The sequence below is a fragment of the Rattus rattus genome, chromosome 15 (genome assembly GCF_011064425.1).
Source record: "Rattus rattus isolate New Zealand chromosome 15, Rrattus_CSIRO_v1, whole genome shotgun sequence".
NCBI lineage: Eukaryota > Metazoa > Chordata > Mammalia > Rodentia > Muridae > Rattus > Rattus rattus.
The window spans coordinates 10,873,240-10,901,072 of NC_046168.1; the positions used below are offsets into that span (position 1 = coordinate 10,873,240).

At 44.6% G+C, this 27,833-nt stretch overlaps 1 protein-coding gene across 3 annotated transcripts; it reads left to right on the forward strand.

Moving 5' to 3' along the window:
- Nucleotides 1-27,231, forward strand: Nrep (neuronal regeneration related protein). 3 transcript variants are annotated; one of them, XM_032885564.1, is made up of 5 exons: nt 1-44; nt 371-414; nt 1,677-1,740; nt 20,362-20,439; nt 25,411-27,231. In XM_032885564.1, the coding sequence occupies exons 3-5, from the start codon at nt 1,738-1,740 to the stop codon at nt 25,534-25,536; spliced, it is 207 nt and encodes a 68-aa protein (XP_032741455.1). In that variant the 5' UTR covers nt 1-44; nt 371-414; nt 1,677-1,737; the 3' UTR covers nt 25,537-27,231. The 3 variants fall into 3 exon arrangements, with proteins under 3 accessions (XP_032741455.1, XP_032741456.1, XP_032741454.1); XM_032885565.1 differs by lacking the exon at nt 1-44 and adding an exon at nt 226-244; XM_032885563.1 differs by lacking the exon at nt 1-44 and having other exon boundaries at nt 287-414.
- The last annotated feature ends 602 nt before the right edge of the window (nt 27,232-27,833 follow it).

Here is a 27,833-nt window from a genome sequence, read left to right on the forward strand (position 1 = left end):
TAGCTCATTGTTCACTAGTACACTAGCAGAAGAGAGGGGAGGAGGTGGGAGGAGATGGGGGAGGGGGAGAGAGAGAGAGAGAGAGAGAGAGAGAGAGAGAGAGAGAGAGAGAGAGAGGAGTTGAGATTGAGAGACTGATTTAAAGAGAGAAAGAGACACAAGACACACACACACTCTTGGAGAGAGCGCGCAAGGCAGGGAACCCTTCCCCTCCTTTTCAGAGGCTGCACTTCTTGGAAGTGAAGTGGGCTGGGGTTTTGTTTCCCTCCCCCCCCTCCGCCCTCCTCTTCCTCCACCCCTTTCCCCTCCCCCTCCCCCCTCAGCTGTCTTTCTAGCATGATGCCCTTTTTCATCCACATTTGTGTTTCAGGTGTAGAGAGCAGAGAGAGTGAACAGGGAGCGGGGCTTTTGTCTGTAAGTATATGCCATTCTCATCCCCAGCCGAGAGCGCTGCTTTCTCTTTTGTGTAGATTCCTTGCCTTTGCTCTTAGCTGGACCCTTCAACCTTGCAGAGTACATGCTTTCTCCCTCTAAATTTTAGAGCTAAAGCTGACACCTTGGAGAAATTATGTCATTTTGCTCCCGCTGCATTAATGCTGGGATTTAACAACCCCCTCTCCTTTGTTTAATGCACAAGTTGAAAGAAATGAATTCTTTTGTGAAGGGGTGGGGTTTTGCCTGCTGGTGTGGTTAATGTTCTTGCTCATTGTTGAGAGCTGTTTTGTTCCTTTGCATTAAATGCACTTTGGTGCATGCAAGCTTCCCCTCCCTTTATAAAATCCTTACACTTGATTACTCTTTCAGTGTTGCCGCTGCAGCAGCGGCCGTGGGTCTTTTCCTGTTTGAGCTCTTGTAACACTTTTTTTCCCCCCTGCATTTTCTTATAAAGCAGTTGAACTTGGGGTGCGGGCGCATTAAAGATAAATGACTACTTTTTTTTTTCTCGATGCCGCTAATAACCTGATTTGCATTTGTGTTTCTATAACAACATTATAGGAAAACTCTTAAATGCCTCTGATACCCGTCTGGAGAACTTTTAGTTTTTCCATTCATCTTAATTTTTCCGTAACTTACATTAACAAAAGAGTTGTGTTCCAATGGAATAGAGGTGGAGCGGAAACCAGTGCTGCGTGTACATTAATGTTTATTTGCTTTGGGGAGAGGGCATGATGGTGTATATTCCTGACTTTCTCCCTTGTGTAGTTTTTTTTTTTTTTTTTTTAAACACGGAAGGTTATGTAATGCAGTGCCATTTCCAAAAATATCCACTCTGAGGCATTACACTACCGTGGAAGTCTGATTCTCGTTCTGCTGTCTTGATTGCAAATATACTGCCAGTAGTATGTCTGAGAACAAAGAGCGGCCAGCAAACAATCTATTTTTATCACTTGGGTCTACTTTTAAGTTGCTCAGCCTTTTGAACTGCAATTTAAAGATGAACCAGACACTAAGAATAGCCCGGGAGTGCAGAGCCCGGTGCCAGGCATTCCTTTGTCCCCTATGTAAACCTGGAGACCACTTGGAAAGCCCCTTCAGGGAAATGTTTAGAATAATTTGCGTGGGACTTATCTTCTGCACACAGAGTGGGTATTTGTCTGTGACCTCTGAGGAGGCATTTTGCATTTGCTGACCTGTGGTGAAGCAATGTGTCTACTGTATTTAAACGTATTTTGCAGGTTGGTCTCCCTGGACTGAAGAAGGGGAGAATAGAAGCCCAGGACTATTAAGATTCTCAAAATGGTAAGGAACGGTCAACAGAGGGAAATTGTCAGCTAGCTTTTCAATTATTACACAGAGGTGTTAGCCTCTCACCTTCACAGGGACACTTTATTGTTTCCACCCCGTCTGACCTTTGGAAGGTTCTTTCTGTCTCCAGCATGTAAGGGCTTTGCAGTAGAGCCGTCTGTGTGAGTTGCTTGTGGTGACTTAGAGCTATTGACTTGCAGTCATTTTGAATATAAAGCTAAAATTCTTGTCTCAGAGAAAGGCTGTATTTAACTCAAACAACAGGACCTATTCTGTTCTTTAGGAAGATTGACATGTTGTGACACGCATGGAGGGAGACGGGCAGGAGGGCTGGAACAAAGCAATGGCTTTTATATTGCAGGCTGCTAAAACTTAACCAAAAAACTGCGAGTCTGTGCCCAAGTCACAAGCTATAAGATGCTCTCCTTAGTATCAGTAGATGTCAGATTTTTTAATGAAGACATTATGCATTGCTATTCAAATATATGTGCTTTTTTTTTTTTTTGCTGACTAATAACTTTCTTTAAAAAGAGAAAATTCAGTTTCAGAGGGCAGGCCTAGTAACCTCTAAATTAAGAGGTAGCTATTTCTCCCAAGGAGTATACAGAGAGGGGAGTTAAATTTCTGATTAAATAAAGCAACATAGAAAATATACATTGAAAGCAGCTAAGTGCATGTCTTCAACTTCTGTGGGAAGGAAAGGACGAGTAGTTCTGAAGCCCCTCGCAGTGCAGCACACCCTCCTGAAGAGGCTGATGGCCCTCAGAGCACCCGAGTCTTACTTGACATGTCTGAATCCCTAATTCACTTCTTATTTTCTCTTTTTCATTTGTCTTCTAAATGAGGGTGGAATTTAGTGAATTAAAATTGGATCTGATATACTTGATGTTTTCTGTGAGAACAACTGAGAATTAGCTTCCAAGGAGAAAGATGAATCAGAGGCAATTAAATGAGTTCAGATTGGCTTTCATTAAGAGTGAGCTTTGTAATTTTTTTTTTAACATATGCCTTGCCTGTCATTTCAACAAGTGGGTGTCAAGGCACCAAGCAAAGTAGGTTTTGCTTGGGCCGGCTTGCTAATGAATTAAAGAATCGGGGCAGAAAGACAAAAGAGGCGAGCATAAAATCAAACCAATCAACGGGCTCTTTGCAAACAGCTGCCTCCATATCACCTCCCCAGTTAAACGTTTGTGTAGAGCAATAAGGTGGTGGCGGAGTGTACTTTATTTAGTTCTTTTCACTGGAGTGGGCACTCACTTTGTCTCTCTCCTAGAGCCCTGCTCACTTTGTATCACTCTAGCCACACCACAAAGGCTGTATGTTGCAATGTATCAAGTGACAGTTTTAGTTAAACATAAATAGGACAGTTGAACCCTGCCAAACCTGGTCGTATACATCAAGGTCAAGGCAAAATACCAGGTTTCTGTACTCCGGGGGGCGGAGCGTGCTTTGTGGATGAGAGGCGTGCCCGCCAAGCTGAGAGTGAAAGCTGGAATCACTCAGAGGCTGAAAGGCAAAGACAAATTAATATTAAATGCTAATTTCCTTCTGTAGTCCATGGTATGTGGTGGCAGAATAGATGAACACAGTTTGTTTCTCTTGGGAGGATTTTTTTTTTTTACTTGGGAAACCAGAAATTCTCACAAGTTTTCGGGCTCCTTTCATCAAGACGAGAGGCCTCCCTGGCACCAGCCCATTGCCTGAAATAAAACCACCAGCAGTTATTGTCTGAGGGCGATTCCAAGTCACTTTCTAGCAATTCTCGTATCTGGAAAGCCCCAGTTCTTAAAAATCCTTGTGTATAATAATGTAAAAGAGAAAAAGGTTCAAATAGATAGTTTTAAAGCCTGATACTAAAGATGTCTTAAACCTCTTTCTTTTAAGCAAAATGAAGTTAGTTTCTTTGACTAAAACTGGAACTACTCTGTAGAACTCTTTATCTAGTTTACTGAAAGATTTGACTCACATCCAGTAGCAATTACTTACGGGGAGCAGGGTGTTTAAATACTGACCATCTCTGGAATATACACGAGCCTTGCTTTCCCTTTAAACACTCGTTTTCATCTACATAATGTAAAAATACTACGGAGAATCTAATTTCCATATTCTAAAAAGGTTCATTTCAAATACAAATTTACCATCGATTCAGTCCAATGTAAGAGATTCGCCAGTAAGCTCTCGAATTCTACAGGTTATGATTAAATCTCTTTTGACCATGTACATACCCTAAGTTTGTAGGGCGTCCTGGTTAGCCTTTTTCAACTTAACTCAAACTAGAGTAAGCTGGGAAGATGGGACCCGACTGAGGAATCGCCTCAATCTTATTGGCCTACGGACCTGTCTGTGGCTCAATGATTGATGTGGGAGGGCTCAGTCCACTGTGGGCGGAGCCAGCCCAGGCAGGTGGTCCTGGGTTGTACAAAATAGCAAGGCAGGCGAGCGAGCGAGTGGTGAGGAGCAATCTGTAAGCAGTGTTCTTCCATGGTCTCTGCTTTAATTCCTGCCTTCAGGTTCCGTTCTGAGCCTCTGCCCTGGCTCCCCTAGGGATGGACTCTACCTTCTCCGCCAAGTGAACCCTTTCATCCCCAGGATGCTTAGGATGTAGTGTTTATCACGGGGTCAGAAACCAAACTAGAACATAGGGTTTCACAGTAGTAATTTGAAGACATGGAAGGGTCATAGAGTGCCATTTGCATTGTTAAAATAAATAGATAGAAAATAACATGATATATATGACTATCTTCAGTTTCGTGGCCTATGGGCATAATCGCAGGGAGTACCAATCGCATGATTTTGCTGTTGGAGGCGAGTACTGTTCAGAGTGCTAAGTTCTTAGTTCTAAGCATAGTTTTCTGCACCTTTATTAAGCACTGTTTTTATCAATGACTTGTTCTCCCGTTTTTCCAGTTTTCTAGCAAACATACCCTTCCCTTTACCGTTTGCAGTTTGTAGAGTTTGCATAGCTTTGTAATTACCGCAAGTCTATAAGGGGTCTTTGAATTTTTTTCTTTTCATTTAGCTCTTTGCTGGGTTTCGATCTCCAGATCCCTATTTTAAGATGTGCTGTCAACTTGTCATTTTATTTTATAAGTACTTGACCTGTACATGACAACGAGGAGAAAGCGGTTCAGAACATATAGGTGATCCTATTGAAACTACTTTGAAAAACCAGATTTTTAATCCATTGCCAAAGTTAATGCCCTGTTTTTACCCTCCAGGTAGTAGGCTTGTCTCCCAGTGTGTGTATGTCATAACTCTCAGAGGTATAAGCACAGACTTGGAATGTTTTAATGGGGGTCTGGGCACTGGGGCAATTTTAATTCTTTATGGTTGATACGTTAAAAAAGACCAGTTGACTCTATGGTACCTTTCAAAGCACTGTGCTTTCTGTGCATGCTGTGGGGTTAGGAGCAATCCCCTTTAATACTCCCCACATTAATTAACATAAACGTCCCTGGTTTAAGGAAATGTGAGGGCTGGGAAGGGTTGATTTTTACTGGCGGCCCTTGTCAATGGGTTTGGATTGTAAATTGACTAGTTGTTGAGGTGACCTTCGGTGCTGCCTTGGAGGGTAATTTTATATGGTGCCATCTTGTGTTTCACCAAGCCTTCCTGTGCCTTTGAAGGAGAGAATTGGGGATTGTTTGGGGAATTAGGACAGAAGAGATAATCAATCTATCTGGATTTAGCCCCAGTCCAGCTTCCTCTTGAGCTGTGTAGAGAGTCAGGTCGGAGATGGTACCTGAGGAGAAAAATATTGGAATAAATAGCTATTCAAAGTGTGTTCCATTTTACCACTGTGCACTTCTTAAAAAATTAGGTATAGGTTAGATTATCATAAATATACAAAGGGGATTCACATCATTTGAAATCTTAAAATAAATTCCTCCAGAATTAGAAATACTTTGCAAAACTGAATGAGTAATTCCCAGATAAGAATTTTGAACATTTAAATATTTATTTACCTGGTCACTAAAAGCCCCAGCGTGAATGCTAATGCCTTTAGTGCCTTGGGTGGCCTGGAGGTGGCGCTAGTGATGCTGCAGGGCCGGCCGGGTCCTCGACCCCGTGCTGTCTCATTAGTGTTGATGGCTGGGAAGCCATTTAAGACCTGATCCTCAGAGCTTCAGTGAAATGGAAGACCGACACAATTATCTGAATAATTATGCTTAAAGAAAAAAAAACCCTTGATTTCATCTGATTCATCTTGGTAATTCAAATGTTGCTGCCGTAACGTAGGAGTGGATTTGTTTGCTTTATCTGTATCATTCTTGTGCTGTGCAAGAAAAAGCCAGGGATAAAGCAATCTTATTAGCAATTCAATCCAAATATACAAAGGGGAGAAGACTTCAAGCACCTTTGGACTGTGTTATCTTGTCAGACGATAGGCGGCAAGATTCCAACTCCAAACTGCTCTTCTGGCTTGAACTACAAAACAGGTCAGCATCTGGGGTTACATTTATCCAAAGTAGTTATTTAGGGACATTTTTATCTTTGGGAAAGTTTTAATAATATTTCATTTCACTAGCTTAAAAAAAAAAAAAAACTACAGTGCTTCTGACCAGCACATGGTAAATATTGTCAGCCCTGTTAGTTTGGGACTTAAGCATTTATATTTCTCTTCACCAAGTTCCCAGTATCAGTCAGCTTGTTACTTGCCGTGATATGACACAAACCAGCCCGATGACATAATTTGTTAGTAGTTCATAACCTTTTTCCTATTGCCCTGCTGGTTATAGGCCTACAAAGGATTTATCTACTTCATATATCATGCTTAGAAAATACTATATAGTAAATATTTTGTGTGTACACACTAATGTCTATTAAGTTGGCTTTTTTTTTTAAAATTTAGCACTAATCTGTTGCCACAATTAGTTTTGGTGACGTAGATGTAATCTGTATCATTAACCTCTCCTCAAGTGCCTTGACCCTGAAATGAATGTAACGTTCACACAATGACATACAATGACACACAATGACATTACTTGCCATTATTTATTAAAAGGGCAAGAAACAGGTTAAACCATAAAGTGTGGCACTCGCCCATTAGAGTAGCCTAGACTGCTGGGGTACCCAGGGCTCAGAGCCATATCCTGAGTAGGCAAGGAGGAGCCTGCACTCCGGGTTTGATCCATCCATGGTACCCAAAGCTCACAGCAGCTGGTCCTACAGCCATCAAAACCCCTCCTGAATCCAGAGGCGCTTCCCTACCAGCCCCTCGACTTTAACGCTCACTTCTTTTTAGTATAATCTGAGTCGCTGGTCCCAAGGACACAAAGACAGCATGCTTGAACACACAGGAATAAGAAGAGTTAGCAGCGGGAATATGCATCCTTCGACTGCGAACGGAACATCATTTTCAACTCAGCATAGTTCTTTACAGTGCAGAAGGCACGCACCGGGCCCCTGACCTCAGCGCATGCGTATTTTAGTTGTAGAAGGAAGGAAACAAACACCGCTCTCCTCCATATTCCAGGGCTCTATGTAAGATCCAGAAAGGGGACGCAAAGGAAGGGGGTGGTTGGTAATGCTGGAAGCCTTTCTCGTTAAAGAAATAAAAAGTAATCTAGAGCTAGAAATAGCAGGTCTGCAGCATGCATGCCTCCTCTAACTACCCATGGCTGACTGCACCAGTCATCCTGAGTGTAGTGTAAGAGCCCCAGCATAGCATTTCAGGAAGACTTGCACAATTGACTGGCATTAGCACAAAGCCCAAACCTTGCAAGTGAACTCTTTTCTCCTTGATCGGGAGTAATATGCCTTATTACCTTCTCTATCCCCGAGTCTTGAAACTAATCTTTAATAAGCATTGGGTGCATGAAGAATTAAGAATACTTAGAGAAGGCAGAAGAGAATTCCAGATGGAAATAATATATCAGAAATTTATGCTTTCAATGGTGCTTGGTTCCTGTCACGGGGCTCCGTGCTAACAAGAGTGAACTTCAAAAGTCAGACCTGGAAGTCAAGGGCTTGATTTGCTAAGCAATAAGAAGCCACAGAGCAGACGTCTTCCAGATGGCCGAGTGTTCTAGCTCAGGTTACCAAACTATCTCAGGTTCTTTGCCCTTCTGATTGAGCAGAGCGGGTTTCCTACTCACTGTAGTCTCTGGTTAAAGGCACAGCTGTCTTGACTGCTCCCCTACTGCCCTTGGACTGAGGGTTACACAGCGGGGAAAGGGAGGCCCTGCCCAGGCCCGGAAGGGAAAGGGAGGCTGCCTGTCACACTTCTCAAGGTGGTGTCAGCCCTTCTTTGTGGCAGTACTGTCCACTGAGACAGGAGCCTCCTGCTGTGCCTGATGCCTGAAATGGGACGCCGCGTTCCGTCTCCTTAGGCAGACTGGGTGCAGGTTCGTGCTGACCACATGTGTTAGGGATTCAGCTACTCGTCTCTGTCAGGTCTTCCTGACTAACTGGACGTACTTCAAATGGGTTCCCGAGTAGCATCTCAATAATGTTCATGTATTAATAGTTGTGAGTATCTGAGGGAAATCTTCTCATGTGATTCACAAAAGTTGAGGAAAGACAAGTCTGCCCAAGGGGGACTTTTTGGGTCTCACTCTGGGAGGTGTTAGCTTCAAGATCTCCATGCGAAGTGTCAGGATCTGCACCCATAGCCTCCATAGGTGAGTTTGGCCCATCCCTGAGCTTTTCAGGGAGGGAGACATAGGTCAACACTGTAGTCCTCTCATGTGACTTGAGCCCCTTTCTGAGCTTTTCAGCAAGGACAACACAGGTAAGCATTGGCCTGGAACAGTTTATCCGCCCTCTGTCTTTTTTTTTTTTTTTTACAAATATGTTTCTTTTTTCAGCTCATGGTTTTAGATCTTCTTAAATTTAATTTCTGAGGTGAAACCAGCTTGCCTGGAACCACAATCCTTTATCTGTAGCAATGAAAGTGGTTAGCCTAGGTCACTTGTTATTCTCGATGTGTCCCAGGCTTCCTTCTGTGTCTTTGCTTGCATGGTCCGTGAGGAATGCACTCCTGACACAATAAAGGTGTTCTCACACTGAGAATGATCCCTGTGAAGGAATCCATAAAACCCCCAGCCTGGCGGGAATAACCTCAAGAACCTTGTAATGTATCTGACTAGCACCAGCCATTACCATACATACCAGTGAACGTTTTCCTGACCCGCTAGGCTTGCAACCTTAAAATACTGACTGACCATAGAAGCCTGCGTTTCTTGGTAGCAGTAAGGCTGTGATGTCTTGCCCCACTCCCTTTCCTCCGTGGGTAGGGTGGTGAACTCAGAGATGGGAAAGTTTCATCACTCAGAACTTTTGAATAGGTAGCAAACTAATTTGGCGTTCCCATTACACAGCATAGAAACAACCCCCAACCTTCGTTAACATGTTCTAATGGGACCTTGGAATAGAGCCTGTGTCCATATATAAGCCAGGATGCTCTCCCTGCTCGTGTCTAACTAGGGTCTGGCACATCCCCAGTGATCAATAAGTGCTCCAATGTTTGTGGAATAAATAAGTGAGTGGTCATAGATACACGACAGCCTGTCATTTCTGGCCACAGCCAGGTGGCCTACTTCAGAATTTATAACCTTGAACAGCCTGTCCCTGTGCGGAGCTCCAGTATCTCAGATTATCAATCCTGTGGTCCAGGAAGTAGATGGGTCTAGACAGATGATGTGCTCATCGATGCAAGGCCTCTAGCACGAACATTTCGCAGTGTTAGGGAGGCGAAGGGAACAGTTCAGTCAGATCTAACCATCCTAGGAGCACAGCTCTTAAATTCTGTGCTCTCCTCTTTTACATCGCTTTAAGCAGAAGTGCTCACACATTAGCTCAGGATGCTCGGTTTGTATGATTTGCCATTTTCAGGGAGAGTCCCAGGCCTCATCTGGGGTTCTGGCTGTGGAGTACCATTATGCACTCAGTTAGTAGTGGTGTGTCTCCAGCAGCCAGCAGGGATCGCCTCTCAGTACTCTAATGGAGGTACTTATGGTGGAGCAGATGATGTGCTGGCTTCACAAGGTGCTGAAATCTCCCAGAACAGAGTCATGGCTGCCAGTTTGCCCTCGGGTGTTAGGAGCATACAGACAGAAGCATTCAGGAGCCCTGATTTCAGAGTGCTCAGTGGCTTGGTGTCCGTCCCTCCTTTCACGGAGGACAAAGTAAGAATAACTTGAACTCAAGATAATGCAAACAATATAAGGGAGTATGGCTGAAGAAAGGAAGCTCTGTTTGGTCCTTTTTGGCTGAAATTGGGAGTTCGAGACTCTGGAAAAAGGGGTGGGGGACAAGAGCCAAGTAGGTGGTGCTGTGGACTTACGGAATCAGCCGCACCGATAGGGAGTTAAAACAGAGGAGTTTCAGAATGTGCACAGAGGGGCTGCTGTGCCTGACCAGCCCTTCAGCTCCCGCACTCAGATCTCCATCACACACAGCCGTCCTTTGATTACTGGGGCAGGTAACAGCCTTCCTGGTGGAGCTAGGTTTGATTCAGTTCCAGCAGGGAAAAATACCACAGGCCAAGCGGGGAGAATTTTACAAAAGTTGTTTTGTTCAATACAGGCCCAGGCATTTTGAGGACAGTCTTATTGGATGAAGTTGGTGTCTTAACACAGGAAACCATCTTTGGACAGGAAAGGGGTTAGGAAGCAAAGACACTTCTTCTTGGACATTCTAGCCATGAAGGAAAAACCACCGTAGTTAGATGGATAAGACATATTAAGGTAGCTGCATACACGGCCCTATAAGTACTAAGTACTATGTACTCCCTCCACAGGAGAGTTTCATATCCTCTACTAAGGTCATCCTCTTAAAAGTTACCCTAAGCTCACTGGGACCATAGTCTGAAGATTTGCCAGGCACTGCGAAGTGTAGCATATCAGCAGTTGGCAGCACAATGGTGGGACGTCACTCCAGTGCCTTGTAGGGACATGGTTAAACCAGCTGAAAAAGTGAACACTGTACAAGGTATCCAGCCATGCCTCACGGTCCTGCGGCATCAGAGGGTCTCGGGTGTTCATGATTAAGATAGTGAGAACTTGAACAGATGAATGCTATTAACCAGATCACCGCTTTCCTGAGGAGACTTTCTTTGATTAGCTTGTGACGAGAGAGAGAGAGAGAGAGAGAGAGAGAGAGAGAGAGAGAGAGAGAAAGAGAGAGAAAGAGAGAGAGGGGGAGACAGAGAGAGACAGAGATAGAGGGAGAGAGAGGAGAGAGAGAGAGAGAGAGAGAGAGAGAGAGAGAGAGCGCGCTCACACGCGCACGCACGCACACTCACTCTTGAGTGCATACTTAGAGGCTGCAGATTGATGCCCACTGTCTTCCTCCATTGCTCTCACATCTTCTTTTGCATGTCAAGATCCCTTGTTAAAACTGGCACTTAGTATTTCCGAGAGCCTGAGCAGCCCTTGGATCCACCTGTCCCCGTCCAGCACTGAGGTGACAGACGTGAGCTGCCACACCCAGCTCTTATGTGAGCACTGGGAATACAAACTGGTCGAAGCGCTTTTCCCACGGAAACATTTCCTCAGCACCTGCACCCCTTAAAGCATTTTGGAAAATTGTGTTTGCTTCTTTGATGATCTTAGTCCAAATCAATGGGACATTACTTATTGATGAAAGTGTGCTTCCTCGTTCTACAAAGATTACCGAGTGCCCACTACCTCACAGAAAGTAAGGACTTTGTGCATATCTTTTCACGAATTGATTAGACAATTGAACTTAATCAGCTAGTCAATACAGAATCAAACTGTCTCCTTGTACCTCCTCTAAGCCCTTCTAGTCTTACATTTTTAGTTCTTGATTGTCTGGATTTGATTTTTCCAAAGCCCAAATGGTCAGAACCACACCGACTCTTGAGCTCTGCTCTCTCGTAGAGTTGGATTTAACGACACGTTGTCCAGGGCCTTGGCCTGACAGTTTGCTCAGTTCTTCACGGTAGAATCTTAAAGTATTCCAATCTCGTTACTATGGCCTGGGAGCCAGGTCTCCACATCTTTCCATTCAACGTTACTAAGTCTCTTGCTAAACCCCTCTTTCCTGAGGACTATGTTTTTAAACTTTAATTATGTTTTATGAGGTTTGGTTGTCTACCTGTCACAATCGATCCAATCAGAGGTTCAATTAAGTTCATTCTTTGGCCTCATGGAAGCAACTTACTTGACAGTGCACATTTGTGCTAAAGTCACTGACTGTTCCTCTCCTAGAACGTTGACGTTGGTTGAATAGCGTCTTCTGTGTGATCTGAAGATGAACTAGGACACACTTCATTTCATGCTGGTTGGTGTCTTTCTGCCACGAAGACCTCGTAATTGGCCTGCGAACTTCTCCACCTTTCCGTCAGCCTGTCTTTAGAACTGCATGGATCTCCACCACATTAATTCAAAGTTTCCAAATTAAGTCATGCTAAATCTATTTTCCTTCAGAATTTCTGATCTCTACTAGCTTGCTCACTGCCTCTCTGCTCTAATTGGTGTTATTTTCTTTCTTTGTAGTCACGGTCATGTTATATTTTATGCAATGCATGGTTCATCTGCATACGTCATTGCTAAAGACAAGATTCTAATTCTCTTAACTTAGCAGTTTGTTGTAAAGTTGACTAGAAATTTGAAAAGCAAAGCTATGGTGAAGGAGATTCCAAATGCCTTCCATGAGAGAGACGGAAGTGCAGGAGTAGAACAGCTTTCGCAGGCTCTCGGAGGAGGAGGTGTTAGAGAATTCATTTAGTTGTCATATTGAAACAATGTGGTTTCTCAGCAAATGATCTGGGAGTTTCCTGTAGCGATTGCTGATACATTTATGTTGTGTTGAATGTTTCCTTCCAGAGAAATTTTGAGACACGTGGCGTGGCGAGGGGGACAGACAATGAGAGTGAGAGTAAGAGTAAGAATGAGAGAGAGTGTGTGAGAGAGAGAGAGTGAGAGAGACAGGGACAGAAAGACACAGACAGAGATAGTCAGAGACAGAGAGACAGAGATAGCGAGAGAAGAAAACCGAGACTGCCAGTGTTTTTTAGGTTAGGTTCAGAAACATTCAAAGTTTTAAGTTAGCCATGTTGAAGATTCTGCTCATACAATAGATTTCCACAGCAACAGTAGTAACACTTGGGCACCGTGGAACAAATCCTATATCCTCAAAGACTGCTTCCCCCTCCCCCTTTAAGGTAAGTTCTATTTGAAGGAGTGGCTATTACTGGAAATAGGTTTTAGAATAACAGATAATTTGAGAAAATTACTTTGACAGTGGATATCAGGAATCTAAAATTCATATTCAGGGCACTCAGAGCAGGTGCCAGCACCCTTGGGGTTGAAAGTGGGCCTCAGCTCTCAAAAGGGCTTTGGGGGAGACACTCCAGGCGGTTCCAGAGAGAAGCACAGTGTCAGCACTGATGGGTGGGACTGTGAAGTCGGAGCACTCTGCTTTCTCCATGTCTTGGCTGTGTGGCCCTGGAACAGATCCAGACTTTCCCTCAGTGTTTGCATCTACATGAGTTAAGTGGAAGGAGGGTGGTCCAGGGGCATCCCACCTTTGTGCTTGGCCCTGGTGCAAACACTTACTGTGTGTCAGTTTGTCACATCCTTACAATGAAATGATGAGGTGTGAATTATTGATTAGTGCCTGGGACTGGAGTGGAACTGGCGGAATGCTGGTCAGGCATGCATAGGGTGCTGGGTCCCCTCCCCAGCACCACTAAACAGATAAATAAGTAAACTTGTCTTGAGCTTTTTGAAAAAACATGCATGCAGATTGGGCTGCGTGTAGCTCAATGGTAGAATGAATGTTTAGCACCCACAAGACCCTGGGCTCATCTTCAGTAAGGAGAAAGGGAGGCAAATAAATATACCAGAGATGCCTTTGATACCATGGTGCCTTTCTACATGTCACTGGGGACCCCTGGATTTATATGTTCTGTCTGCAAGGGTTCCCACAACATCCACCTGTCCTTCGTGCCCTTCTCGTGGAAAAGTAGAGTTGGATGTTTGGTTTACAGTGGGATAAAGACTCGGGGTGGGGAATAAAATAGAGGGCTGGTGAATAAAGTCCGGGTTTCGAATGATGGTGGTGTGATTTTAAAATGGGGTTTACGTGGTGGTTACAATACGGGTGGGATCCCTGCTGGGTACTTAACCTTCTAGCTTGAAGTTCCTTTCATGGCCATCTTCACGACTCTTGAAGCATTGTTTCTTTCTTGATACCTTGTTCTGGAACACTCTTCTGGTCCTCTGTTTCCCAGGACTCCTCAACAGAACGGTGTCTTCCCTTCAGACCTCGCTGAAATGCAGGCAGTGTTCATTCAGAGCTGCAGCCCATCTATTTTGAGCCCGTTCCCTCTCCTGCACCCTTTTAGACTTGTGCTAGTTTGTCTGGAGGACAGGCTATCAGAATCTGCTTAGTGGCCTCTCTCAGCCTGGGCACCCGTAGGCGGTACCTACAGATCTGTAGATACTGTTCCTTTATGTGCGAAGACCAGACTTTATATGCTGTGTCTTCTGATGGAGAAAGCGTTTTCCTTCCGAACCTGGAGGTCTGTTATGATGCTGTGAGGACACCTCAGTCTACACAGGACGGAGCTCCTCAGCACTGACCCACGGGATGGCTTTTGTGGAGTGCCGAGGTGTATGAGACTGCTCGCAGAAGCGCATCCACTGAGCGGGAGAGCGAACTGTTCCTTTCGGAATGAACACTGGTGGAGATGCAGGTTTTCTGCAAAGCTTTCCTCTTAGGTCTTTCATACAAGTCACCTAGATAAATGCTCCAGAATGCCTTCAGTCCTTCAGGGCAGCGGTCAACAATCGATCTCTCTGTCCACCCAGACCAGGGAAAGTCCAAATTCCCCGTCTAGATTAAGTGTTTTATTAGCGTTTGACTGAAGGCTGTGGCAAAAGAAATATAGTTATAAGCTATTATTTTTCCATTTGGTAGAGGTTTTTTTTTGTTATTAATGGGTAGCGCAGTAATGTTTTGGTACAAAGACGAGGGGAACTAGCATCCTTGGTGACGAGAAGCCAGATTCTAACAGTGGAAGCCTGACACCTGGTGATTGACACTCCCAGAGTGATCGACATGATGTCGTCAAGTCGGGAGACTGGGGTTGGTTCACTTTGCTGCCTGGTGTTTTTCTTTTTTGGCATTTTTTAAATAATTTATACAAATTAAAATATTAAGAAAAGTTAAGTCTGGAGGTTCCCGCTAGCCTTGGGACCAGCTGCTGGGTGTGCAGGTCTCGGGGAGGAGAAGCAGCGTTGCCTTTTCTGTGGTAGACAGTGCCGCCCTAAGGTTCAGTTGCAGTTTGGCACACTGGGTGTAATACAGAGCGAATACCACAGCGTTCTTTCCCGTTTTCCTTCTGACGGGCCTTCCAGGTTGCATCACAGGGTGTAATGCTTCTCCTTTCTTGCTTACAAATGAAAACAAATTCATCTAGAGGGACCAGGTAGTCCAGACTTAGAACTCAGAGGTGTCAAATAAATATTTATTCTGCGTCTACTCCAGGGAGGTAAAGGGTTTTATTAACACGTTTGTCGGAGTCATGGGGGTGAAGAGAAGCTTAGGCCTTGCTGTCAGGCCTCAAAGGCTTTCTGGCTGCAGCTTCACCAGGGCTCCATTTTCTTCTTTTTATGCTCTTTCTCATTCATTTCCTTCTTACTGAAATGGCAGTATGCACTGTAGCCTCTGATTTAAAACGATTTTATTTTTGTTTAATTAATTAATCGATTAATTAATTTACCTGTGCACATGTGCGCACGTGCACGGATGCATACACACGTACTGTAGGGCAGTCGTGCAGGGCGGAGAGCAGGCCCCATGGGCCTCCGCGGTGTCTCACCCCCCCCCTTACTTCTCATCGTTCAGTAGCAACTACATAATCTCAGAATTTAAAAAAGCCTTTGGCTCTTCGTTTGGAAAGTCTCTCCTCAGACACCGTGAGCTGTTCCAAAGCTTCGGTCTTGTGCTTTTCCTCGTGGTTTGCTTTAAGCTGTTATCAGCTGTTTAGACTTTGTTTTGTCTTCATTACCGAAAAGTCACCCATTAAAGTCCAGACTTGCAGCACTGAGCTTACTTCTTTGAGATTAGACCGCACTTGGCTCTGATCCCTGTACCAGACTAACCTCGGTCCCGGGGAGGTGCCTTGGCAGAGATGTGGTGATCTCTCCATACCTGCCCTCTGTTTTGGGTTTCCGAAGTATTTAGGTATGGTGTCTTGTGTTAAGCTTCTTCCTATTGGGAAGGATGTGGCTGGGATGGGAAGGGGAGTTTGCAAACATAAGGAGTGTTTGCAAGTGACATCAGGGTGTCAGGTCCGCTCTGCTCTATTAAGCCGGGAGCTGCTGCACCTAGACTTGAACCATGCGCCACCAAAGCCTAGGAAATCCACGGAATGAGTGGGTTTTAACGGTGGTGAGAAAGAAAAAGCCGACTCGGTTGTTAGCCTGTGGCTCGTTGCTACCTTTGAAAGTCTTTGCTGTTATTCTTAGAAAAAACGGAATCTAAAAGAGTCGGCAGCGAAACAGACAGACTATTACACCGAGGAACCGTGGCTGTGGAGGCTCTTCGTGCTGACGATTAATTTCACATGTAAACACTTTTCGTTTCGTTGCCAGCAAGGAGATTTTCATTTCCTTTCTCTGCCTAGTTGAAGTCTAGAATTAAAATTCCACAGCTGTCAGGTTCCCACGCAGTCACCAGCGGGCTCTCATGGCGGCTTTAGAACGAGCAGAAAGAGTTCAGAGGATTCCACTATGAAAGTCCACACGGCTTGTTTCAGGCACTCCGACTGCTCCAGCAGAGAATTGCCAGTCTTTGTATCGTCCGACACACGTCAGAAGGTCACAGAATCAGCTACAGAAGATGAGTCAGATGTGAACATTGTCTGTGTCCATCAGAGGGACACACACCTAAGGTCGAGCTGATACCATTGGGTCTGATCAAGTTGGGAGCTATCCCTGTCTTCTTTCTTGTGAGGCACAAGTACCTTCCCCCACCTCACTGTCTCTTCATGGTAGGGACTTACTTGTCAAGACTATGGAGACTCCGAGATATAGAGGCCATCCATTCCTTCTTGGCAGGAAGACTCATAATGTATTCTCTCAAATTACTCATTGTTCTAATAGCGTGTGTGTGTGTGTGTGTGTGTGTGTGTGTGTGTGTGTGTGTGCGCGCAGCATAACATGTTTGCCAACTTAGGTAGTAACACCTTTATTCTGCGTTCTGAAATTCGAAAGGACTATATCCGTCGTTCCGGTGGCTCTGTGTTCTTCCTGGTTTCCTTCTTCTCTTCCAATACAATGCATTTCTCCCCATGTGCTTTCCCTTGAAGAAGCTTTGTCTGGGTTCTGCAGGCCTCTGGCACGAGGGCTCTAGGGGGCCAGCACAGGACACCATCTTTTTGTACCATCTGGTCTTTGGTACAGTGCTGCTTAGAGAAAAATGGTCTTCGTTCCTCGTTTGTAGTTTCAGCTCACAATCTTCTCTCAGGCGACCAGCTACGGTTGGCGCTCAGTGATTTCTGAGGAAGATTCATAATTGTGATACTTCAGGGAATATTTACCAAAATTAAGTGTATGTACATGCGCATACATTCTCTTCGAGTTACAGGACTGGGTTTCACAACTTCCTGGCTAATTAGGCATAATAGAACATGTACATATGTGGTCACACACTATTTAATTGGCATATTTGAATGTATATTATAGATGCACATATATTGATTGAGTCCCTCATACAGTCCTGTTCCTAATGAATCATCAGAGAAGTCATTGTAGCTTTGTGGGAAAAGGTAGATTAATGAGAAATGAACACACTGTCAGGCAAAACCAAATCAAAAATGCTAAATCTTTCCTTTATAGTTTTGGAAAAGCACTCACAGTTGTGGAAATATAGCTTGTGTCCTCATCCCCACATGACTATTTGGAGTCTAAGAGAGTAGTATTCTAGGAGTATTTGACTGAGATTTTTGTTTATTTTTCTACACGAAAGACAGTTTTGAAAGAATAAAATGGTTTTAGGGTGTTTTCATGGACGTTACCCAGAACGTTTGAGTTTGTGAGATAGGAACCACCACCGTCACCCAAAGTAAGAACTCAATAAAGTGTGAAAAAGAGTATTACTTTAGTTTTTGTGAAAAAATAGGAACTTTAATCCAGGATGATGAGTGTGGTGAGAGCCATGTGTCGAATTGTGCAGCACAAACCAATTGGTCCCAAGGGCAGAGAGAAACTGCAGTCAGCATGCATACGGGGACTCTGGGTGAATTCATAGCACATTCCCGTTGTCTGGTTCTCAGCAGCAGTGTCTGCAGGCCTTAATCACAATCATGGGTCATTGCTGGTTAGTAAACCAAGAGTACAGCAGCCTGTGACACTGCTGTTGGGGCCCTGGGAGCCACAGTGGGCACAGGGGCATCTGCCCCTTGGAGCATATCACCTTTGAACTTGCCTATCACTCTCTGTTCCTGGATTTGCATCTAACAGTAGCCGTCTTCCCTCCCTGACTTACTGCCAACAGCCCGCACTTCTGAACATTGCACTAAATGCTGTCCTTGACACATGCTCTGGTAGCTTTGCTATGCTAAGTGCTGAAGTGGTGTAACTTTATTTAAACAGAACACCCCCAGAGAAGCACACAACTCACAAACGTCATTTCCTCACTTTGCCTTTGGCTCCTTGGGATACCATTTTTCCCTATTTGCTTTTTGAAAAATTGTGGTGATAATGTTGAAACGTGATCAATCACTGAAGGTCAATTTATATTAAGTGAACTCATTCCTGACCTCTATTTGGATCAAATTGAGGATGTGAGGCCAAACTGAGATTTTTATGTGCTATGGTTTTGTAATATGCCTTGAAACAAACAAACAAAGAAAAATCTTATTTATTTTAGATTGTACTTTCATCTCCTCTTTTCTGGACGAAAAGAATGACAGGATTGGCTGCCTGTCCCAAACAAGGCAGATGGGGTCATTCTTTAAGAAGGAGCTGGGCAGAGAAGGGGAAATCCGTTAAAGGAAGGAGGAGTGGACTTGACGAAAGCACAGGCTCGCCGCACTCCAAGGAGAGGAAATGGTCCCACTTCTTACAGGATGAACACTCAAGCATTTAAGAGCCCCATGTGGGTGGTAGCTGGACCAGTCTTGTTTTGAGAGAGAGAGGCGAGAGAATAGATACCTTGCTTTAGGGGAGAATCTAAGGCCAGCGGCACACTGGGAAGAAGAGTTCAGATCGAGGAACCTAATTTGAGTTATAGTCCTGACCTGTGATGTGTCCCTTTGGGCAGAACATCCTGACCTTTCTGAGTTTTGTGTCTCTCATCTGTGTAACTAAAATATTCCTGTTCATAGGCCACCTGCCGAAACAGATTAAATAGAGCATGCAGTTATTCAGTGGGCTGCGATGTGCTCTAAGCTTAACTGACAGACCAGCCAAAACACTATGTTAGCCCACGGAGTGAACCCGTGAGCCATCCACACTCCCTGCTTCAGGCCCCCTAACCGACTAGACCGGTGGAGTCATACAACATATTAGCCATTAATTCAACAGCGAGTGCTTCCGACGCTGAAGGCCACACGTGAGTCTCATTTGTTAATCTGTTCACGAGAGGCGTTTCTTAATTGTCGCCGTAGAGGAGGCTTCTTTCAAAAACTCAGATCTGGAAGGAGTCTCCTTCCCTCTCCTCAGGCTGAGCTGGATCAAATGTGAATTATCTCTGACAGATGGCTGTTCCATTCTGTTTCTCGATTTTTAAAAAGAAGACTTCACAGTTTTTCCACTCTAAATTCTTTTAGTAATTTAACAATTCCCCTGCCAAGATCTTCCTTATAGCTGACCTAAATCTGTGATTTGTAATTTTAAGCCTCCCCTCCCCATCTTGCTTTCTGGAAATAGAGAAACAGCTGGTCAACAACCTTATGCTAATAACCCTTTGTATATTTAAAGAAGACTTACTCAGCTTGCTTCCCTCCTTCTACCTCCTCCCACCCTCAGAATTCATCAACTCGTATTATATTATCTGAATCATTCATTGCCCAGCTGCCCAGCTCCCTGCCCCCCTCTCAGCCAGCTACTGGGCTGCTCTAGGGAGCTAAATGCAGCATGGCGCGAGGGGCTGCATGGCGAGAGGGGCTGCATGGCGCTGGGGAGGATACAGGCCGTTTCCACCCCCCTTCTTTGCTTTGTGTCTGTTCTTTAACCGGCTGATCATAGGAGGCTAATTCCTAACAGCGTTGATGACTACCTGAACCTCTATGTCATAAACATGGATGTGTGCAAGGGCGCTCATGGAATGTAGGATGCTTTCAAAGCTCTCCACGGTGACTTAGTGCACCCTGCCAGACCTGCCATTAAGCTGCCAATTTGCCTGCTAAAGATAACATTGATTGATATCTCTGCTCTGTTGGACTCCATCTTGGAAGAGCGACCGACGTTAGCTGAAGTTCTCCTGAGTGCAGAGCGTGTTTGGAAAGAGTCTAATGAGTTTCCTGGTGCTCTGGGCAGAAGGCGGGGCTTGGGGGGGCGGGGTCAGAAGAGAGCTTAGAGAACTGAGAGTTAAGACCTCAGAGAATTGAGAACGGAGCTTTGACAGGTGAGGCTCTGTGGCTTCAGGGTGGATCTGGTTTGTGATTTGAATGTGTGTGCTTTTGTGTCTCCACAGGTTTACTACCCAGAACTCTTGGTCTGGGTCAGCCAGGAGCCATTTCCATACAATGAAATGGAGGGAGGTCTTACTAAGGTGAGAACCTGAGCTCTGTTTGTAAACTCTGTTTTCAGGTTTGAAGCATAAACACACATAAGGAAGGAAATTGGGCTTACTCCATTTTCATCTTAACGTTCATTGTCTATCCCATAATAATCCACTAATAGGAAACTGTGCTGATATTGGAAGTCATGTATCTTTAAAAACATAACCTGGAGCTGGGCTTGGTGGTACACATGTATAATCCCAGCACCCCAAAAAGCTGAGGCAGGAGGGCTACTGAGAACTTGATGCTAGCCTGGACTACATAGTGACTGCCTATCCCAAAACACCAAGCAAATCCCTTGCGGAGCCATAAATTCGTTAACCTCCCTGTTACCTTTTTGTGACGTGGACTCAGATGCAAATGTTCACTTAAGCATCATCGAATCAGTGTGTCAAATGTGTGTTTTACAGATTTTAAGTTTGTTTCAATCCTGGTTGGGTGAATTTAAATTTAATTATCACTGATAAATCCAAAAACAAACTCAGGAAGGTAGGTTAAGAGTGGCTGATGAGGTCTTCGGAGTCCGAAGGGATAGCTTGTTGGTGGTGCCGGCTCACCAGAGACGACCCACAAAACAAAGTGGGAAATCATTAAAAACGGTTAGATTGTGTCCCTTCTGGTTTTTATAGGCCTGGGAAACATTCTCTATCAAAATGGTTTTGGTGTGACATCTTGGTGAGCCAAAATTCTCTGTCTTGAGAAAAAAAATTTTTTTAAATTAGTCCTTTTCCTGAAACACACGGAAAACAAGACGAATTGCCAGTGTTTCCTGTAGACACTTGACTTCATTAGATATCAACTCGACCTAAGTAGTTTGGTTGTGCTTCTTAGCACTGACCTTCGGGGTTCACAATAAAGACAGAATCCACTGAAAATAAAATTTCCATTTAGCAATTTCATGGGGCCGGAGAGGTGGCTGCGGTTTCGAATCCTGCTGCTCTTCCAGAGGGTCGGGGTGGATTCCCAGCACCCACATGATGGCTCACAAATGTTGGTTACTACAGTTCCAGGAGATCCAACATCCTCTTCTGGCCTCCGGCGCACTGCATGCTTGTGGTTCAACTACACACATGCGATCAAACCACCCATGCACATAAAATAATATTTTTTTTCAAAAACCCAAAGTCTTGTGCCATTGAACAGTGGCACCGCCCAGATATGACACGGCTGCCACTTTCCTGTGGGAGAAGACCTTATTTACACCAAACGACAGAATTCACTCTTGACAGAATCTTCAGAAGTTGCAGTCCTGTCCCCTCGCAGTTGGTATGGGAAGAGAAGAAGCCCAAGCCGCTTTTTAGTGTTTCAGAGAATTTCTGAAGGTCAGGTTGAAACTTTCGGCAGAGATGCGGATGAACGAGATTTTGTGGGACCTGACAGTACTAAGCCTTGCTGGTCGGACAGAGCTGGGGTGGAAGAGCTGGGGTGGATAGAAACTCAACCACAGCCCAGCACCCAGCCGAGAGCAGCGGAGCCCTTTACCACCAACCCACCCCTCCTCCTCTTCATTATTGTCATTACTGTTATTATTACGATTACTATTTATTGTTGCATTAGTACTGGGATGGTTCTGGAGATAAAATGCATGCTAGGCACATATTCTGCACTGGGCTACGTGCCTCACCCCTTACAATTATTTATACACATACATATGTATTTTTGTCCCTAGATAATCTTTTCTGGGCTAAACTAGGGCCTAATTCCCCAGTGGCAGCTGAGGGTGAAAAGAAAGCATAGTTAATTCATACCTCAGTCAGGCCTCCACGAAGCCCTCCTCCATACTGGCAGTATTGAGCAAGTAAGCAAGACCAAGTGAGGTTCCTCAGTGAGGTGTGAGGTCAGCACTCCTTCCTGGCATTTCTCGCCTACCCTACGGCTTGCTCCATGGCAGGCACGGTAGATAGGAGGGGCAGGTGTTCAGCTGTCTTGCTATACCTTCTCTAAATGTGAACTTGTATTTTAAACATTGAATACGTATCCTTTTTCCAGAAGGAAACTTCTGGAAAAGCGTAACTTTGCGTACCTGCATGAAAGATAAGCTCAGTTTACTTGGTCCAAAGCACACTCTTTAGTAACTGGGGCTGGACTAGCAGTCATCAGAAGGACTGTTGTCCGAATGTGACTTCTGACAGAGCAGGCTTGTTGTGGCCATGCATAGACCTGCTTGCCATCTAGCCTCAGGCTTCTAGATTACTCCAATCTCTGTCTCACAAGGATCGTCACCTGTGGGTGATGCAGAATGGTGACCATGTCACCTCAGCTATTGTAAACCTGACTTCTGAGGACAGAAAGTGTATTAGAGACAGACAGTTCTTTTAAACAAAACAGTAAGCACTGGAGGCGAGGACTGTGATGTAGTAAATCCAGGCTCCAAAAAGGAGGTGCAGAGAGCCACATCTCTGGGAGCTTGTCCCCTTGAAGGTGGTTCCATTTGTTGGCCCTTGGGGTCTTTCAGACCATGTCTCTGCATGACCTACGGGCATGGTCTGTTGTCCAGTTACATCGGCACATCGTTAAGAGCAGATTGCATAGGGACTATTTTCCTTTGTTTCCCTCTGTAGACTTAAACTCCAGCAATGTGTGCAAGCATTCAGAACAGCAAGACGGTTGTTCAGTGTTCAGTGTTCAATGAGTGTTCAGTACTACAGAAGGAAGACAATGAAATTAAATAGAAACAGAAGAGCTGAATTCAGATCTGAATGAAATACCCCACTTTGTTTTTCAGGAGATAACTCTTTCCTAGCTCTCAAATTTCATTTTGCAGTGTGTGTTTTTCTTCCTGGAGGTCAACGGTTAGTGGGACTGAGTCTCAAACACCAACACACAGCAGTGTGCTAGCTTTGGAACAATTTCAAGGCCACCCTAACTGGTCAGATTGGGGGGTGGCATTACTTGGAAAATACCAGTGGATTTTTTTATCTTTATTTTGTGTACTGGATACTAAAATTTCAAGATCGAAATGGTTTTCACAACTGCACAGTACTTCTGTGTAGACAGTTCCTTTGACTGGAACACAAATACTTAAAAGACCAGAAAGGCTAATATCGTCCTTAAGAAAATGCCAAAAATTAACGGTTTGATTTAGAGAGAGCTTTGTCTTCACTGAGTGTGTGTGGGTAAATGGGATATGCAATCATTTTTCCTTTTTAATGAATTAAGACTCTTATGTCAGTTGGTCAGTGGGCCCCACTGAGGGAGGCTGCACCTCGAGGCCGCCCTCCTGTGGATCAGCAGAAGCAGCACGGTGTGGTCATCACCTGTGGGGCTCATCAGCATAGCTATCAGCTGAGTAAGGAGGAACTTAGTTACCAAGTCTCAGGAGCCTCTGGGTGTGGTCTGGAGCGCTCCTCCTCTTTCCTGTAGCTAGCTGCTATCTGGGCTCCTTTTACATTGTATCTCTCACTCCACCATTGGGTACCATTTTAGTCCTGACCATTAGCATTTGTATGAAACATGCCAGCTGCTTATAGACTAACGCTTACATAGAAATGATTTCTGTATTATGATCTATTTTAAATAGTATAATGGAAAATAGGCTACTGTCAGCCCTCCATTACATCACCCATGTACTTACACACACACACACACACACACACAGACACACACACACAGACACACACACATACACACATACACGCAGAGACGAGACACACACACGCACATACATACACACACAGACACGCACATACACACACATATATACACACACACAGAGACACACACACATATACACACACACACAGAGACACACACACATACACGCAGAGACGAGACACACACACGCACATACATATACACAGACATGCACAGACACATACACATACACACACAGGTACACACACACACACACACACAGAGACACACACACATACATGCAGAGATGAGACACACACACATACATACACACACAGACACACACATATACACACACATACACACGCGCACACAGAGAGAGACACACACATATACACACACAGACACACACGCACATACATACACACAGACATGCACAGACACATACACAGGCACACACACACACGTACACACACACACACACACATATATACACACACACAGAGACACACACACATACACGCAGAGACGACACACACATGCACATACATACACACACAGACACACACATATACACACACACAGAGACACACACACATACACGCAGAGACACACACACATGCACATAGACACACATACATACACACACACATATACACACACACATACACACGCGCACACAGAGAGAGACACACACACATACACACACACAGACACACGCACATACATACACATATACACACACACAGACACGCACAGACACATACACACACAGGCACACACACACACACACACACACACACACACACACACACATATATATATGTCTAGAGAGATGACCCGGCAGATAAGGTTAAGAACACTTTCTGTCCTTGCAGAGGACCTGGGTTCAGCTCCTAGCCCCCACGTGGTGCTTCACAACCATTCGTAGGTACAGTTTCAGGAATCCAATGCCCTCTTCTGCCCTCCATGAACACCAGGCCAAATGTACACACATATGCATGCAGGCAGACACTCATACACATAAAATAAATCTTTGAAAATGTATTAGCACTTCTATGGATACCCCTAACCCAGCTTGATCCTGGGTCCTGCCTAATGCTAGCCACTGTCCCCAGAGACCTGACACTGAAGAATGACACCACCATGAGAGAAACAGTTCACTCTACTTGAGCAAAGAAAAACTGGTCTTCAATTGCTTCATCCCCCACTGGCCTGATACTGACGCCCGAAAGAATACTGTTAATATATAAACGGTTTGCACAATAGCAAAAGTTCCTGGACAAGAAAAAGGCAGAGAAGCAAAAACTGTTAAAGATGGTTTTAAAAGTGTGACTAAGTCTGTCTTTGTGTATGTGTGTGTCTCTCTGTCTGCCTTCTCCCTGCAGGGAAGACTTCCTGTGCCTAAGGAAGTGAACCGCAAGAAGATGGACGAGCCCATCGCTGCCTCGCTGATTCCGCCGGGCAACCATGAACCCGGCTCCCCAGCTATCGGTTACCTCCACCCTTTTTAATCGTCACACCTCCATTTGTATTGCATACGGTGTATGGGGTTTTGATGAGGTCTTGGTATCATATATGGGATTTTTTTTTTCTGTGTAAATCATCAAATATAAGAAGAAACTATGGGACTCTAAGCCTGGCTTTAGAGAATTTACAGTGGACAAATAGGTTTCATCAAACCAGTTTTTAATCATTCTGACTCAAGTGAAAACACTCAGAATTTTCACACTGTGAATCCACGTTTACAACCCCTACAGGTGGGCCTTCAGGCCTGGTTCGCTACAACAATGTCTTCCACAACTCAAAACTCCTACTGCGCTCACACGACCGGTCCACTCCTGCCTTTCGTCACAGCTCCCGACTGCTTCTTGCAGAGGCTGAGAGTCCCCCCCACTTTTTTTTTCATTTAGATGTAACAAGCCTAGTAGTTTATGTTCATCGATTGTCTGTATACCTCTATATTTTACCCATGTACTCTTTTGCTGTATAGAAGTAGTTTGAAACTCATTGTTTCCTTGTGGTAAGTGACTGAGACGCTGCCACAGGGCCTGAGACACTGATGAATGGTGCTATTTTGGACTTTCAACATGCTCCTTGGCGAGGTAGCTCTGACGGAGTTGTTTTTAATTTCCATGTTCTAAGAAGGTGTTGGTACTCTGTTTCCCGGAATGTTCTTCTCTAGACTGGACTGACTTGTTTTCCTTGTGTCTTGAGTGTGGCTTTCTTCTTCAGTGTTGTAGGCTGAGCGGATGCTACCAAGAGTGTGAGAGGCTGTCCTCTCGTGACTGGCCCTGGGTGGATGTGCAGTCACGGTAGCGGGAGCAATCACAAAACTGTAATTGACCTACCAGAACTCTTCCTTTTTGCAGCCTCACCCGCCTGACTTAGAAAAAGAAAAGCAATAATTTTTTTTCCAGGCGTTTCGAGGTTGTTTCTTTGGAATCTTTTTGTTTGATTAGATATCCTGGGGGTGGGGGTGTGGGGGGAGGTAAAAGGTCCTTTTTTTTTTTTTTTTTTAATAAGTGCCCGTGGAAAAATCCAAAGTACTGGCATTTGAGTAGGAATTTGAAAATTATCCCTTTCTCAAAGTTGAAATTGGAAAAGTGTCTTTATAAAATAGTGATGATGATGATAGTGGTGGTGGTGGTGGTGGTGGTGGTGGTGGTGGTGATGGTGATGGTGGTGGTGGTGATGAAGATGAAAAGCAAAACGACCTTTTTGATAAGCAAGGTATAGATTTTACATTTTTGTCCTTGCTCCCAATGAAATGGATAAACAAAATAAAATCCGACAATGCCGTCTCTTCACGGAATGTTGTTGTGTTAGCCGGACTGAAAGCCCACCTTAATTTTTATATAACGTCTTTAGCTCTTCCTTTGACAGGGCAGGCCTTGTTCTGAACTGTTTGCGCTTCTGACTGTTAGACACCAATGACGCATGCACTGTCCCTCTCATTCTCTCTCGCTTCCCCTCTGGCCTGAGTTTCTTGTGCATCCTCCCTACCCCCACCTCTGTTAGGGTAGATATATCAGCTATGTAAATAGAGCAAGGAAACGGTATTGTGCATTTGTGGCATTTACGTAGAGTTGCAGTTGTACGCTGCTGAAAACGCAGGCTTTTGTAACATGTGGTCCTCCCATAAGTACCCAATGTATTTTAGCTATTTTAGTCGTATTTGTTCAATAAATATGCAAGCTATAAGGTAACTGTGCTTTTGGCTCGTTATTGTAGGGCCGGCCAGTCATTTTCACGCCTCTGTGGATTCATGCTACGTTTTGTGTTCCCAGGACCCCTCAAGTCAGGCCAAGTGTCAAAAGGGAGAAAGATTTTCCTTTCCAAAATGTTCTCTCTTGAGGGCTTTATGAGATTAGAGGCGAGGTCGGGGCTCGTTAGGATGGTATTAGGAGTATCGTCCTGGTCACAAAGTAGAATTAAATGCAAATCTTTTCCCTTTCAGTCATGTCCTCTCGCGTTAAGGCATTCCCATACACCTCAAAATGCACATTCTCACACTCCCTTACCAGTAAAACCCACTCTGTGAAGGCTTGGCACCTCCACACAGGCAATAGACTTACATTTGTAAAGGATGCAATTCTGAAATAAGTGTTTAAGCCATTAACGTGAAGCATGCAGTCACCCGGACCCCTGTGGGTGATGAGACGCCATCCTCAGAGCCTTTGGAAGTCTGGAGTCACTCTGAAAACTGGAAATTGGGGATTCATGATCCATGTTCTGCTCTAGATAGAATCTAAGGTCGGTTCATACAAGGCAAGCCACTCTACCACTGAACTTTATTGTTAACCCCCTT